At 39.2% G+C, this 17,708-nt stretch overlaps 1 protein-coding gene across 1 annotated transcript; it reads right to left on the reverse strand.

The window, feature by feature from the left end:
* Positions 1–16: 16 nt before the first annotated feature.
* On the reverse strand, positions 17–12,904 carry gipc3 (GIPC PDZ domain containing family, member 3). Its single transcript, XM_035177547.2, has 6 exons — positions 12,507–12,904; positions 8,535–8,720; positions 8,018–8,198; positions 3,682–3,791; positions 3,158–3,239; positions 17–1,038 (listed from the first exon to the last, which is right to left on the reverse strand). Exons 1-6 carry the CDS (start codon positions 12,789–12,791, stop codon positions 887–889), a joined length of 996 nt encoding a protein of 331 aa, XP_035033438.1. The 5' UTR covers positions 12,792–12,904; the 3' UTR covers positions 17–886.
* Positions 12,905–17,708: the final 4,804 nt, after the last annotated feature.

Here is a 17,708-nt window from a genome sequence, read left to right on the forward strand (position 1 = left end):
ACACAGACTCGACAACTATGATTTCAAACTTGTTTTACTTACAATTTTAAACATCTTAAATGTGCCATACATTTTTCAGGTCTTCATAGGAGGTGCAATCATATACAAAGTGTGAAAACAAAACATCACTATCAGACAAATACTGATGTAGAACAAGATGAGTCGAATTTCGTTTATCAATTCGTCATTTTACTTGCTTATACAGTATGTGCAGCAAAGAATAGGACAAAAGACTTTATTCCCATTGTTTGGTGCACCAGAAAACATAAAACTTTCAAACTCCAACAGACAGTTTGATTCCCTTTTTTTGTCTAGTGAAGAGACAGGTAGAGAAACTGAAATATAAAGACTGCAACAACCTGGTCTACTATATTTACATCTTGTCTTAAAACAAATCAGAAATCATGGCAAATGTGGGAAGAAGGGAAAATGTTAGTGACCAAGAAGACCTTCATTTCTTCAGGCAATAAGAAACACATGGAACTCCAAGGAAATGCTTTACACGCACATCAGCTTATTATTATTTATTTTTTTCATTTTATTTTTATCATGGGAAATTACGTACTGACTTCCTGTTTGACATGATCTTGTGGAAATCTAAATTGCAGAGCATGCACTCGCTCACTTGATGTTCACTCTCAGATGATGATGCATTGTGAGATGACAGGTTGGATAAATGACTTACGTCAGATAGTCTGCACGTTTCAGCTAAAATCAGTAACTCACTTAGACAATATTTAAAATTGCGTTTTTCAAGTTCTAACTTCACTGGGAAGACTTTGTTATTTCATGTATATCTCCGTCTTGTATACGCTGCTGTTCATGTATAAGAAGAACAACATATTCTGACTTTAAAATTATCCAAAATGTCTAAACCGTAAACTTTCTAAATTCTGCCGTTCTTGACGTCTCCAATAGCCCCCCATACGTCAAACAAGAAAACGTCAGGGAAAGCAAAATCCCCGAGAACCGAGTCCAAGGCCTCTGCAAAGTCATCAGGGTTCTTCTTGTCTCTTCCTGCTTCCACGATGGTGGTTGCTACAGAAAGAAGGGGACAAAAATATATACAATAATATAATGAGATAAGATTTCACAGGCAGATGAAGGTAAATGTTGGCTATGACAAGTTTATTTTCTTCCTCATCAGACAAAGCCACAACATCAGTCACCAAAAAAACACCTAGAGGTCCTTTTGCTTGCGAATCATATGATATGATATTAGATTGTTAGATAATTATGAAATCATGTAATTCCCAGGCCATAAACAGACAAAAGGCTGGTTTATATCTATCCAAAACTAAACCCCTTTAAGTTTTATATTTTTTATATAAATGTCAAACAATGGCCTTTTCACAAGACATTAAGTAAACTGAAAATACACAGTGCAATCCTCTTTATTAGACTCCACTAAATAATACCATTTTATTGGACTCAACAAACGCAGATGGTGACAGACACATTGACTGTTCCTGAGGAGCAACTTCAGTGATGTCAAATTGTACTTACAGACGCCTTCAGTTGTTGGTAGGACTTACAAATATTTACAGTACAGCTATCAATATATTTTGGTGTATTATATTTTTGGTATACCCATGAATAGTCAATGTGTGGGAAACATTCAAAAGAAGAGATGACCTTGAATACTCAACACATCCAACGATGTCTTATTTTTATATTTTTTTGCTTTCTGGCTTTTAAAAAACATTAGATGTGACATAGGTTTAAATTACGGAAGCGTATTGCATTCACTTGAAAAAAAGAAAAGCTCTGTTTTTCTGAGATAATTATCTCGGAAATTCCGACAATATAATAACGTTTTATAAATACTGCACGACATGATTATGTATAGTACATATTATGAATTTTATGGGGATATGATAGATAAAGGGAATATAGTTTTCATTTTTGTCCATAATTCAAATATTTGGTTTGTTAGTCTTTTGTAGTTTACTCTTATTTATACAGAAGGAGAGTCTGACAGTTTTAAGCGACACTATACGTCATGGCACAAATACAAGAAACGTTGCCAAACAAAAGACTGTCTAAGAGTGCAACAGTTACATGCAGCCCGCTGAACAAGGGCTCTATGCGAAACGTCCATGCAAAATGTATCTTCATCAAAATACTAGCTTACAATTACCTCAGAAAAACAGAGCCTTTGTTTTTTTGTTTTTTTTTTCAAGTGAATGCAATACGCTTCTGTATTAAATGGACTCACTCTGCATCTTAATGTGGAAATAGACATTTTCAAAATAAAACATATTGAAAAACATTTAAAACATGCTCAACAATGTTTAAATAAAGACATGTAATCATATTATTAATGCACATAATTTTAATCTCTCATTTGTCCATCAGTATTACCTCAGTGTATAAATAATATACCCAAACATGACCTTAAAAATACTTTGTAAACTAACAGGATTATAAGTACATAAAAATATCTGAGTAAAAGGACAACTTGTGTTCCCCACTTGATGTGTGTAGCTGAATTTGGCAGAATTAGGTCAACAACAGCATTTTTGAACAACTTCTATCCAAGCAAACTGTCAATGAGTCACGTAAATCATATTTTTTCTTTGCTTGGGAAAGGATGTGCAACCGAATATGTTTTTCTAGGATCACTTCCAGGCAAACAACAGGGTGAAGGACACACTGATAAATCATTAACCCATTTTATATTAGGTCTAAACATCCAAGGCCTTGAAAGTCTGGCAAAGGGCAGAGTATGTGTCCCACTCATATTCTTTACATTCCTTTTCTTGAGAAGTTGATGTTGTATTAGTTGGGATGTAAGCAAATGGGCTTCTAATGAAATCTTTTAATTTATCTTTTATTGATCTTATCTCAAATATTTTCTCTGGAGCTGTCATCCTGTTTTTTATGATTCTCCAGGTGGACTTTACTCCTTTGAGCATGAAGCGAAATGAATGACATCTCCATGTCAACAGAGCAAACTCCTTTAGAGAGATGTGGATGAAAGTTCTGGAAAAAAGCTTTTCAGCTGACCAAAAGTTGAGATATTGTATATCTGTCAACGTAGGGCTGGGTGTTATGGCAAATAAATTGTATTTTCAAAATTCTTGTGATGAAATCTTAGCTCATTTCCTCACATCCCAACAAGGATTCACTGTATAATGCTATGTGGATGTCTTACCCAGCTCCAGGTCTCTGATGCCCATGTAGCTCTCCAGCAGGTCGTCCACTTTCTTGGTGGCCTGTTCCTCAAACTCATTTTGCTGGCAGCACAGAAAGGAAAAGGACAGATGTGTTACTGGAAATCCACCAGTGTTCACGCTCTAAATATGGTGATGGAAACTGTGAGGACATGTTCTCATACCAAAATATTCAAGGCCCAACAGTATCCCTGGCTACTGTTCATCCCTTGTCTTAGTGTTGTATAAACTTAGAAAACTTTATAGATAGCAAATCCTTACTTATCTTTACGCAAGTGTTAAAGGTTGACTTTAAAATGACAATTTTATAAAGGTCACTTCTGGGTTAGGAAGCAGTTACTGATACTGTGTGACTGTTGGTTTGTGTGTGACTGGAGTCAAGTGGCTGTGTTCAGTTTATTTCACATCAGTTCTGGAGTCTTGTGTGAATGTGGATTCGTGTCGATATCTCGAGTGCATCAGGAAGCTGAAGCAGTCATGGTCGCGCAGAGCGTGTGAAACTCACCACTTCCTGGACTGTAGCAGCACCCTTAGAGCGCAGACGCAGCGTCTCCCTTCCATTCACCATCTTGCCCTCGTTTGACTTTGGCGCTCTGGTCCTCATTCCAATCATGTCTAAAGCACACAAACAGGATGACAGCATTTCCTCATATTAAGAACACATTTTTTGCTTCTACAGATCAATTTCTTCACAGACTACTTCTTCTTTTGAAGATTCAACAAATGAAATACAACACCACATTTTACAATCCTTTGTTCTGATGTTCAGTTTATTCCTAATTTGCTAATTAGCAAATATTCCAATGCTAACAGGCTAAATTATGAATGTGAACATGCTAAACTCGCAAACAGCAAGACTAGCATGCATATAGCTCTTCTTTCAATGATGTTGAGTAATTAACGGTGTTTCTCATGGAGTTATTTTGATCAAACACACTCTTGGGGTTTATAAAATGCACATCTGTGTTCAGTATCATACAGCTGGGGCCTTCCCACTGATTCCAAAGAGGATATCAACCCTCTCCAGTGAAAGGTCAGAGGTCATGTATTGCTAATAGTGTTTGTTGTGCATTACTTGCTGCCACGAACACAGGAAAAGCATGTGTTGTAATATTAAAAGTTCCATTTCAAATCATCATGGTGGATTTAAAACACTGAAAAACACAATGAACACAGTTTTTGTCAAAAACACAAATGAGGCCTCAACGTTGACTCACAAACAATTCAGTTCATGTCTCGAACTGTTCAAAAACCCACTCTTATTTTTACCATTATGTGTGTGTCCTTTGTTTCTTCTCCTCATACAAATTGTGTGTTAAAATGTCTTTTTTGTTAAAGGTTTAGTGTGTAGGATTTAGTGGCATCTAGTGGCGAGGTTAGATATTGCAATCAAGTGAATACTCCTCACCTCACCCTTCCCCTAGGATGGACTTGAACATATATTTAAAAAATGTGAAAGGTCTTTCTAGAGCCAGTGTTTTGTTTGTCCATTCTGGGCTCCTGTAGAAACATGGTGGTGCATCATGGTGCGACAAGGGACCCACCGCTGATATAAAGGCGTCAATGTAACTTAATGAAAACAACATGTTTGGTAGTTACAAGTGATTATACACAAACATAATTACATTATAATAAGAAATATTAAATTGATCATTCATCCCTCTGAACCATACACATTGGATCTTTAAATCAGAAGTTAAATATCCAATACATGCCGTATATATAGATATGTTTTCAGGTTCTGTTGATGGAGGCAACAACAGTAAATCTCCATTTAATCTTGAAATGCAAAGTGTGGATTGCTCTCACTCAGTTCATCAAACATTAGTGTCGTTGGCTGATATTTCTGATATTCAAAGCACTGATGAAGTCCCAGCTCAGTGACATTCAGGATTCTAATTAGCGGAATAAATAATTTTACACATGCAAATCTAATCCATTTTAATCAGATTTGGCCGCCAACCATATTGTATGTGTATCAGTCGTTAAGAGATTCAATTTAGTACACCCACAAAATTGTGATTGACAGGTTTAAATAGAGGGGGGGAGGGTTCTGCTCATCAGAGACTGAAGCATTTCTTTTGTTCATCTGTGGATAAAACGTACATTTTTCGAAAGTCTGCACAATTTTGTGAGTTCCAGTTATGTTGGCCTGGTGCCTCTGTTCAATAACACACACACACAAAATGTTACAAGTCCTTTGATTGAAAATATTCACCAAATTTTCTACAATGTAGCAAACTTCCGTTGATCTTGACATTTCTTTCTTCAAAACAAAACCTTAAAGTCAAAGTGGACGAGTTTGAACATCTCCACGACAACAGAGCAAACACAATCTGCAGCCACGGCTGAAAGCTGCAGAACAAGAAGTAGAACTTGATTAGAGATTGTTTTATGAAGTACTATATTGTGTACTGAAAATATTAAGTGTGGAAACATGAGATGCTGATTATGAACAGGAAGTGAGCCTGTTGCCATGGATTTGGCTTCCTGTCTGATAAGCGAGGTTATATACAGGCCCCAGCCAAAGTCTGCTGAATCCACTCAGAGGGCGGGCACTGCCGTCCTTCCTCTACATGTCCTCAACCAGATGAACTAAATGAGCCACTTCCTGTATTTTTGAAGGGATAAACATTTCATGGAAGGGAATGGAGAGAATGGCGACTTTATGCGGAGAAACATCCCGCGAAAAGGTCGTGGGTTCAAAGTGCCAACATTTTCCTCATGACTGTCAATGCACTGCACTCGGTTTGAGAAATACACACATCAATAAATACAGCAAAAGCTTGAGGAATCAGCCAAGTTTCCTGTAAGACTTGGCTTTGTGTGAGCCAATGATTCCGTAAACACATTTTTACTCTCAGCATATAAGCTGCAGAAAAGGAAATGAAAGTGTCTTTCAGACTGAAGAATAATTTAGATAAAATACAATTAAGTATAAGTTGAATTGGGTGATTGTAAAGCATGATGTACTTCAGATGTCTGCTGGGTGTGTGTGTGTGTGTGTGTGTGTGTGTGTGTGTGTGTGTGTGTGTGTGTGTGTGTGTGTGTGTGTGTGTGTCTGTTTCGTCCTGTATTACTCATGTTGTGGGGACCTAAATCTATTTACACAGTCGCTTTATGGGGACTAGTCCTCCTTATGGGGACAAAAAATGGATGCGTGTTCCTGTCTGTCGTGGATGTTGTATCATGGTTGTTTCTGCGAACCTATAAAAGCTTTGCTTTATTTCTTCTCTGACCGACTTTCGCCTGGAGTTAAATTGTGACCTAAAAACAGTGCATCACTGTGCAGTATCCACTTGTTTGAAGCACATCGGTTTCTCCAGTGGTTGCAATGTGATGAAAAATCCCTCTAAGCTTTTTTAATTTTGTCTGTGCACGGTTCAGAGTAAAAACATATTTCACTAACTGAACACAAAGTGTTGATTTCCAATAAATTGCATATTTACTCTTTGACAAAAACCAAGACCAAGAATTGAATTTACTTACAAGCAAAAAGATGGATGCTCTTTTTGTGTTTTCAAACGCTAAATATCTGCTTTTATAGTTTGTTTAATTGGATTATCAAAATCAAATCATAACCGAGCCATGCTTGTCAATGCGGAGCCACTTCTGAGCAACCCCAGTCATGCACAATGATGTTGGCTGAAGCTTAACAACCACTGGCATAATACCGGCCAATAGCCATTACTGTAAGTTGACAACTATCCCAGGCTCATTGGCAATTAGCCTGAACTCTTTAAACTGTGACTTTCCTGTCTTCCTGTTTGGCTGATGAAAGGTGGAAAACTTCCACGGAGCGCTGAGATCCATCAACACTCGGGTAACTGAGGACAACAGAGTGAGGTGTCCTGATTAGTAGGAAATGAGCTGTTGGTTTTACAGAAAATACTCTGGGGGCATGTTTAGGCTGCCCATGATATGTTATGATATGTCAGCCACCGCACACCTCTGCTTCCTGCTGAGGATGGAGATGATGGGTGGAACAGAAATGCTTTTGTGTCCTGGTTCCTTCCTAACAAAGAGTCATGTTGGCTTTAATTCACCTAACCACTGATGGATTTACATCTCGGGATGTGACAGATACAAGGTCCAGGATTCAGAAAGAATTGATACCAATGATATTATTGTTGATTCATGTGGAGTAGGAATAATCGGAAAGATGAGTCACCTCTGGGAAAACGCCATCCCAAGTGGGAACAACAATTTTTGGTACGTTTTTTTCTTTCGAATTGCTGACATCACCACTTAAAAACCAATTGACATAATTTTTCGATATAAACAGCTGTAAAAAGTAGCTTCTAATGTCAACTTGTCAAATGTTGCACTTTTGTCCCTTGCACCCTTGTATCTCCATCTGACACAAACACCTAACCCCAGATTGTTTAGCTAATACAGATGTTTTGTATGATTAACATGCACAGTTTAAATTATTGCTATCCCTGTTGTCCCATCTTTGTTTAGAGTGTCCATATTTGTTCCACATTCCAAATTCAAAGCACATAAACACACCAAAGTCAGTAAGGCGACTTCACAACTCAAAGATCAAGAGGAGCTGTGAATCCACAGTTTGTTCCAGGGGCATTTTAAGGGACTTTGGGGGCCCCGGGCAAAAAGGACCTGCATACTTGTCATTGCAGTGGATGTAATCAACTATTCTCAGGGGGCCATTCTCAGCTCAGGGCCATAGCCTGTTGCCGACTATAGTGACAATTAATGCATCACTGCACAGACTCAGTGTCAATTTAGGCAGTAAGTGATGTAAGTAATATTAAGGTTTATGTCTGCCTGTTGACCTTGTGATCGTAACTCCTGGACAGCATGAATCATTTTCCACTCACCAAATGCCTTCTTGGGCCCGACCAGGCGCAGCGTGAAGGGGATGCCCCTCGGTTGCTCTTTCAACATCTTGGCCACCTCGTAGTGTCGACAGCCCACAATGCTCTGGTCATTAATGGCCTCGATGTGGTCGCCGACGCACACACTCTTCAGTTGGTCAATAGTACTGCCCTCTTTTATCCTCTGACAAAAGAAACACATGGAAAATTCTCACATGGGTGTCGATGCCCAGTCTGCGGCGCTTGTTTGATTGTTACAAACTAAACCATTAATGTTTTATGGGACAGTAAGTGAGGAATCATACCTCCAAGGCCATCTGTTCAAAAAGAGGGTTTACATTTTAAAGGAAAAAACACGAGATCAGAGATTTTAGACTGATCAAATGAGGATTCAATCTATTTTACCGAAGGTCATGCCTATTCTTTCCCCGACGTGTTTTCTACAGAATCGTACCCAGAATTCCTTGTAGCAATTTTAATCTATTGCTCCTCAGCCTATTAGGTTCTTTCACACATTCACCTTAATGAAAGCGTATCCAGCTCCGTTGTCTGTAATGGTGAGGCCCAGTGCGTCCTCTGTCTTTGTCACCTCCACCTCCTTGGTTTCTCCTCTGACATGAGCAAAGATGAAGTCCTCCAGTCCGATCTGTCCCCCCAGTAGTTTCTGCATGTCCACTTTATGAGAGTTGAGGGTGCAGAACAGGATCTGATGTGAGGAAACGGGATGACAAAAATGAATTGTTTCTATTTTTGAAATCAGAATCCAATATCATTTACACTCATGCAAGAGCAAATACCATAAATACCTAATATAATATATGATATGAAAAAAGAAACTTAATTCTGCTGTAACACTGCAGGAATATCCTGCTGTTGCTTTGCTTTGCAGAAAAAGAAACCTGTCAGGTTGTGTTAATATTGTACTGTACATAGTTTAAACACTAGAGGGCAGTAGAGCCATGTGCTTTTTGTTATTGTGGCCATTTTGTTATGAGTCATTATTGTGATTCCATAGTGTTTTTTATATTTCAGGATTAATGTAAAAACCTTGAAATTGTTATCAGCAAACAGACTAATGATATGCAGTTTCTTATATATTATATTATGAGTTGTATAATTGTTGTTTTCCAGGTTAGTGATTGAATCAATAGATTGAGTCAGTAGCAAACAGACAGTGAAGATAAAAAGCTTTTCTCCAAAGTGACTTTAAGTCATTGAATCCGATCAACACTCAAACATGTAAACACAATATCTGCCAGGTATGTGTGAATACTGTGGGCCTGTGGTCACATGTGATACTGTGGACTTGAGCCTTTGAATTGCTTCAAATTTTAGGTTATCCTGATCAGAGTCTCGTATAACTTAGTCTGGGAAATGTTAAAGAGAACTCCCTCTGTTTCTTATTTATAGATTTGTAAATTCAATTTGCAAAAATGTCCCACGTCTTTAAATTTGATATTCTGAAAGCCTCAAGTTGAAGTCCATCTTTAACTGTATAATCTATAAAAGAAATTCAAGATAGCCTGAGTCACCTGTTATCTCATTTTGAGCAGTTCCTGTAAGACATTGCTCACAGTAACGCTCTCGGCTAAATGGGAAAGTTTGACTACAGTCCAAGGTCTTCTCTGGAATCTACCTGTACTGTAACTTTATGCTGCTGCTGCTGTTCTGTCCTCAGGAGGTCAAGGAGACTGCTCTGCTTCTCACTATCACCAACTAATTGTCTGGCATTCCTCATAGAAAGGTATCTGATATCTGTCTGTGTGCAGTTCAAGGTCTTGTAGATATACTGCAGGTTATTGGATAAGCAACCTTCAAATTGACATCTGTTTAAACAAATGCTGTTTGGTTTCTTACTTTAAGACCCTAAAGCTCTTTACACTTGCCTTGAAGACTACTAGCTGTTTCTTTAGCAATCTATAGTGGAAACAGTATTTGTAGACATAAACTTAAAGGGGACATAGCATGCAAATTCCACTTTGTTAGTGCTTCTACAGGTTAATGTGGGTATCTGGCATGTCTACCAACCCAAAAACTCTGGGGAAAAAACACTCGCGCGTTTTGTTATAGTTCCTCTAAGTCAGAAACGTCATGCTTGAGCGACTCGATTGCGCTTCCTGGGTATTGTGTCGTAACAAGGAACTGGAAGTCTCCCTACATGGTCTTGGTCTGTTCACACGGGACGAGCATTTCTCCGCTGGTCAGCCCCATAGACTGTATATATAAGGTCAGCCCGCGATTCTGCTTTCTCCGCTTGTTGTTGTACCCGTTGAATGTCGGGGTTCGGGGTAAATGATGGTCTTCATAGCCCCCCACCCCTCTCTTTCTCTCTGTCTGTCTGCTTGTGTGCTTGTAGTGGATGGGCAGAGGGGACATTTAATTATGTGATTGGGAAAATTAAAACTCCAGGACAACAAGGGGAATACAACAAAGTATGGGATGCATATTTGATAATTTATATCATATAAAATATGTAATTTATATCGTTTAAAATCATGGGGGGAGAGGGGGGAGGGGGGAGCTGGCTCATTAGCATTTAAAGGAACAGGCACTCAAAACAGGTCACTCTGTGGAGGGCTGTTTTATACAGGGTAAAAAGGGTGCTGTTTTATATGATCCTTGTGGTATTTTGACCAAAGTATGTTACAGACATTTCATTAAGACCCCAAGGAACCATATCAACTTGTGGTAAAATGGGCATGCTATGTCCCCTTTAAATGATAGCCTAGTCTGAAAAGGCTTTTACAAGGCTAAAGTTTTTTTTTAAAAATGTTGTCCACTGATGTATCTGCCACAATATGAGGCTCCGACCGTTTTGTGGTAATCACTTCAGAATCATTTGTGTAATCTTGTTCAAAACTAATCCTAACCCACACAGATGAATACCAAGGACCTTCAGTTAACCACTTCTTTATCTTAAATCATCCGTTCATTCCCCTACCTCAGAGGTAGGAGTGATAGCTTAATTACACAATGTAGATGAGATGTGTGTTTAATGCAGGGCAATGTCCTGTGTTAATGAGCATGTGGGAACTCTGTCTTCCTAAAATAGATGTTAAATGCTTGGGAGTGGAAACCTGCATAACGCAAGGAAAGCGGTGGAGCCATTAGATCTGTCACATGTCTGTTTATTGCCCGATAAGATCATCAAGATTTGTTGCTGCATGAAATGTACATTGGTCTACATATATCTCGTCAACTCGGCTTGTTTGTGTCCAGCAGGTAGTAATACACAGATAGGACGGACCTTCATGGTGGCCTTCACAACTCTACTGATAAGCGCTAACTGGGGCCAATGCCGAATGTTACGTTGCTGTTGCTGAGTGTGTTACCATAACATACTAGAAAAAGCTGCAGAACACCGGCCTATCATCATCCATCCAATATCTAAACCGCTTGTCCTTTCAGCGTCGCAGGGTAGGAGGCTGGAGATAATCCCACCTGAGGTGGTGATGTATTCTCAACAGCTCGCCAACATATCACAGGGCCGACACATAGAGACAAACAACCATTCACATTATGGTCAGTTTAGAATCTCTAATTAACCAAACCCCGATCTACATGTCTGCATGAAGAAGCCAAAGAAAACCCATGAAAACACAGAGAGAACATGCAAACATACAGAAAGGCTCTGGCCAAACCGGGATTCAAACCAAGACGCTGCACCACCACTATCATTATGTGTAGGCCTGTTAAACATGTTTTAAAAAAGGTTGTAATGTGTTTACAGGGAGTGTAACATTGAACTGAAACACAGACCATTATTACAGCCCCACCTTGGGCTAGATTTTGAAAAGGGAACTACTCTTTTTCTACAGACATAGTAGGTCAGTACATACAGCCCACTGACTGAAAATACTTCATCAAATGTCTTTTCATATCTTGGCTTTGCAGGAGCTTTTTCAAGTCTTTGAAAATAGCTGTGGTGATCCCATCAGGGTTTTATCTAGGACTGGCCTTGGATGCCACAACCATGAGAAAAAGCCTGTGTGGGCATTTACTTGGCAGAGAGAATGTTTGTTATATGAGACATGTAGGAACACTGAGTCAAAGAAGCACTGCTGAATTTTATGCTGATAGTCATCATCATTATCAGATCATTTCCTAGGAATTAGGCAAACCTTGTTCACACAGTTATTTGAATATATTTCCATCAATGTAAATGGACGCTTGAAGAACCACTTACTCCTTTACCTTATCTTGTTATTTGAGTTATTTTCAAAGAATGTGTTGTGTTTTCTGATTATCTGGTTATTTGTTTCCATTATTGATCCTGGTCAATATGAGACAAGTGCAAAGTCTAGCAGACAGTAGTGAGGGCAAATAGTGCATCATGAAAACTGCCTAGAATGGAAACCCAACACCTATTTGCTACTGGCCTGCCAGACTAGAGAAGAAAGAAGAATACAACCATATCTTAAGTTGTTGATTTCCATAACTGGAAATACCTAGTCTGACAATGTCCACATAGATAGCTTGGTTTGCTTCGTACCTCTGAAGGTGAGATGTTGAACACGTCTGCAATCTTGGCATACAGCTCCTTGACATTAGTGAATCCGTGGATGCGGCCTGTGGGACTTCCGTGAGCCAGCTGAGTGTGGAAGATGAGCCTCGGTCTCGGGTATTCTGGCGGCCCTGGGGGTGGTGGTGAAGGTGGAGGAAGCGGAGGCGCTGTGGGCTCCACGCACCCCTCGTTCGGGGCCTTCTGGTCCCCCATGGCTTCGGAGTCTGCTGCTACCTTGGAGTCCTGCGGGCTCATAGTCTCCCCGTTCTGCATTGGCCCCAGCTCAGGTGCTCAGTCCTCTGGGAGGCCTGGTGCTGCACTGCTCTGGCAGGGTGTAAAACACAGTCCTTACCCCCGCTTAGCTGATCAACCAGCCACCCAGAGCTTTGTGGTGAAGAGCACAGATGAATTAGTGATGGCGGTAGCCTGGTAACAGTATCTGGAAGAGGCCAGCCAGACCCTACCAGGTAGAAACCCAATACGCTTTGAGTTGAGGATTGTATGTGTTACACCTGAGACTCTAGCTCGCTCGCTCAAAGAGAGCACAAACAAAGCACACGAGGTGAAGGTCTCTTCATAAACATGACACAGTTAAGAATCGAATCGCCTCAATCAGTCTGACGGCAAGACACACATTCCTGAATGTGTGAAACTACCTCTGAAGAGTGAATTGCCCAGAATGTCTGCAAATATAACAAATGTGGGCCATTCAGTGATGACCACAGACAGCGTCCCAGTGCTGCAGGTAAGATGATATCACTGGGTAGGGGAGAAAATGCCCTCCCTCCCTTCACTGGGCACGTTGAATGCAATAGGCTGTTGCTGGGGTGAATCCTTGGTGATGCACTGACCTTTTTGACCCCACAGACGGCACACACATAAACTGATGATGATTAGGCAGAACAGATGTTTTTAAATATCAGTTTCCTAACTATAATGTGTGCACACGTGACTTAAGAGGCCTTGAATGATATTGAATTATACAACATAACATAAACTGCTACAATAAATGAAATACATATACTGTAAAAGGTGTATTGTCCCTATACCTCATTTCTTATATACTAATACTATGTATTCGATTTTAAAAAGAGATTTTTTGTAAACCAAGAATGTGAGTCTCTCACTATAATTAAAAAAAAGGATTAAAATGTATATATTTTCACCCTAATTTATTGTGAAAACCACAATGGAACAAATCACCCAATTCCCTAAACTTCACAGTGCTAAGGTCCTGTACAATATATGATGAGACAATAATCGTTTTTAAATGTTGTAGAGACAGACTTTCTCCAAATGTCGTAGAGAGACAGTAAAAATGATTAAAGTCTCTGCTGCACTGGAGAAAACCTTAATTCATGTTGTGTTGACTGATGAGTGAGTTTCTCAGCTGTGCGACTGACAATCAACTAGAAGGATGTTCAAAATTCCTCGATCCGCCTTTGCATTTGGATCCGTTCCAAAATATTATGTTTTTGCCCGGGGTCATGTCTGTCCTCTCCACGAAAGTGTATCCCTGCCTGCTACGTCACACAGGGTAAATATTGGTTTGCAAATTGTGTCAATATCTGAAAGACAAAGCTCTGTGGGGACTTTTTTACAGAGGAGGTTTTTAGGTGATGTTGTCAATGTAATCAAATGTTGAATATTAGAACAATTGGTGGAGGCAAAAGGTTTGTTTTGTTGATCTTCGTTGTACATTTGGAAATGTTTTTTACTCAGCTATGATGGTTTGAATGTATTTCTCAGTTATGCTGTTTGCAGTGTAGCTTGATTGGAGATAGATGGATAGATGGATGGATGGATGGATGGATGGATGGATGATACATACATACATACATACATACATACATACATACATACATACATACATACATACATACATACATACATACATACATACATACATACATACATACATACATACATAATAACTTTATTTAAATAGCACTTATCTAAACAAGGTTACTAAGTGCGTCGCAAAAGAAAAACCATGGCAAAAAGATGAATGAATTATTATAAGAGGTATTCAATTCAGCAATTTAATTTGTCTCACTTTGTGTCAGCTGATGTCTTACTCGTTGAAATAGGGGAATTTTTTGTGTCAATACACAAAAAGCCATCTATCTCTCTTTCTCATTCGGAAATGCCAGGCAGCAATGTGTAACCAACACTGTGTAATTCCCCTCAGACAAAGTCTTTCCCACCTGAATGCATGCCATGTGCTCATGCTAAATAAGGTTTTACCTGCATGCAGTCAAAAAATATTTCTTATTTTAATGTCAATCACATTGCGAGTATGAAAACAAAGGTGTATGCTGCCTCGGCATATTGCTTCCTGCACTTCATCACTCCTAAGTAGGTGCCTGTGCTGCCCCTTTTTTTCCCTGCCTCATCGGCATTTCTATGCACCTGTGCCGTAACTTGCGTGGCTGCAGCGGTCGTGTGCGTCATAGCCTGTTTGTTTTTTTATAGCCAAAGTCAGTTTGTTTACTCCAGTAGCTGATGTCTAATATGAAGATCTCTCTGGCTAAACTTTCATTTGGCAACAGGTAACAGGCAATCCTTGAAGCAATGGACATTTTCCTTTCTTTCAGATAAGTTTTAAATTAGGTAAGATCAGAGATAACAGTCTGATTCTGGTTGTAACTGAAAGCATGAATACTTGGCTGAAAAGAAGAGGACCTTCATTTTGTGTTGATATTTTCCAAAGTGGCAGTTCTTAAGAGCACCCATCCACCATAACCTGCACATAAAGCTCATGATTGTGTCTTATAAAGCGACAAAACTCTATTTAGCTCACATTCGTCAGAAATGTTTTAACAGCATATTCCGCATTTTTGTAAATGCTTTTACACCAATACTTTCAAAAGGTATGGTAATTTAATTATTATATAATATTCTCAGTTACCGAAACTTACTGAAAAGGCTTTGCTTGCAAACTTTGTCAATAATTGAGAGACAAATCTCTGAAGGGATCACAGCATGTAAAACTACAACTTCATACAGTTCAGCCACTTGCAAACATTTAGGAAACATATCGGACTCCAGACCGCAGCTCACGGCCAAACCTTCCCAACTCTCGTACAAGTAGAGAAGAACAACAGAAAGTCATTTTTAAATTTTACAAGTAGTGAGCAAACAGGTTTCTTTTTTTACAGATATTATTTTGTATTAAGGACTTGATAAATATTGAATATATGGGTCAAGGGTGTTTCATGATTCAGATTGCAAATATTTCTTTCTTTTCTATTTGCTTATTCTATTGACCTTTGGAAATATAGTATTCTTTCAGCAGTGAAGGCAATAGTCACTAATTTGTTTTGTGTTATCCCGCTCTGCAATACAATTTACACACTTAACAAACTCTCCCTGAGGAAAGCTATAAGGTAAATATGGCCTACAGGTACAACGTTTCTCTGACTCAGAAATGTTTGCATCATAATGTGCTGGGATATTTAAATAATTCAAATCCAAACACAGCTTATCTGATAAATAAATAGATGGATAATCATTTCCTACAAGAATGCTATCAACAATGACCACATGGACACCAATGTTCCGATATTAACTCGATCAAGACAATAGTCTATATAAGACGCTGCCATGTTAACTGCATTCACTGATTATCTTAACCCTAAGGAGATCATACTGCAAATAAGCAATGATCAAATTAGGACATGTTGAGTATTCCCATTTAATTCAGATTATATTGACATGTATACATCTTAATGAATAATCTGAATATTGCTGCCACATGTATATGTAATCAATAACACACTGGGCCACTCTATGACACAAGGCCTCACGTTGAATAATGTTACCTCACATTTCCAAACAAATTGGAATTGGTTCAATTGACCTTACACTACAACTAACTCACCGTGGGTAGTTCCCCGCCATTCAGCTTTCTCACTGATGAATCAACACAGAAAACCCTATTGCCCACATTACTTGTACACCCCCTCCCTCGATTACATCACATGCTTCCTTGCGAAATGTGATTTCCTCTTCTCTATCGGCTTTGTTTCCTGGCGGAGGCGGAAGGGAGGACTGGGGGCTGGCTGGCGTAGGCCAGATTGTGTGAGGGTGGTGCGACTGCTGTGTCACGTGGCTGCACACCGCCTCCTCTGTTCTTGGTGGCATGGCAGTGCCTGAGCCCCCTGGTGAGAGGGCAAAAAACGGCTTTCAATGCTGAGATTTGTGCGTATTTCTCTAAACCGCTGCTGATGACTGGTCTTCTTTTTTCAAGGTCTTTATCTATAGAGTCACGAACCACTCTACTGATGAGAAAGCTGTACTGAAATCAGATGAAACCCTGATTTAATGGCAACTCATCGATTTGTCATGATATGACACATAGCAGTTACATCAGGAAAAAAACTAGAATAGCACTCAGTAGAGCACATAACACTGCCAAGACCCACCAGTCCCCTTAAATTCAATCAGGCAGCATTAAATTATACACACAGATACACATAGATATCACTTCCATGAATATACCTGATATTTTTCATCTAGATCTATGAATTATTCTCTGGCAAATTGGGGAAAGTGTCACCAAACGTCCTAAATTGCAATATTACAGATTCCTGGATCCCGATCTAAAGCCAAAATTCAATGGGTTCTTCCCTGAACAATGAACACACCTCAAATTGTCCACTAGTATAGAAGCTTGTTAATCTTCGAAGGAATTTCAGCAATAAAAACCACAAAAGTCCTCATCATTTACTTTTTTGAAGAGGAAAAAGTCACTGAAAATGCTTTGGGACACGTCAAATATTTTCACAGCTCAAAACCAAACTGTGAACATGAAAGTGGTGCATGCTCCTTTCCATTCAGACACAATAAACACATAATGTAGTCACAAGTAACACACCTATGTGACTTAACTTTGGTTTAAACTTTGGCTATGATTTGAAACTCGGATAAGGAGACTCAAACACACAAGAATGTTACAAAGAAACACACGTGCGCTATTATGCGTTAATAGTTAACTTTATTGACAAGTCTGCCATATGCACAGGAACATAGATGTGATGAAATGTAATTTGTCTCTTAGCCCCAGGTGTTAACCTATAAGGAACACACTCAACATAAGCACACAACATAGAAAAAGACACAGGGCAATCAGGATATGAGTAGTTTAAACCGGGCTAGTGCAAGAATAAATAGGTCAGTGCAAAATAC

The sequence above is a fragment of the Hippoglossus stenolepis genome, chromosome 14 (assembly GCF_022539355.2).
Source record: "Hippoglossus stenolepis isolate QCI-W04-F060 chromosome 14, HSTE1.2, whole genome shotgun sequence".
NCBI lineage: Eukaryota > Metazoa > Chordata > Actinopteri > Pleuronectiformes > Pleuronectidae > Hippoglossus > Hippoglossus stenolepis.

What these genes read in the sequence shown, in the direction of transcription:
- gipc3 (XM_035177547.2), bottom strand. Translation starts at nt 12,791, where the DNA reads ATGCAGAACGGGGAGACTATGAGCCCGCAGGACTCCAAGGTAGCAGCA. An exon ending in CTGGATACGCTTTCATTAAG is followed by an intron (nt 8,199 to 8,534) that starts GTGAATGTGTGA and finishes TTCTTTTGTCAG; the next exon opens with AGGATAAAAGAGGGCAGTAC. An exon ending in CATCAGAGACCTGGAGCTGG is followed by an intron (nt 1,039 to 3,157) that starts GTAAGACATCCA and finishes TTCTTTCTGTAG; the next exon opens with CAACCACCATCGTGGAAGCA.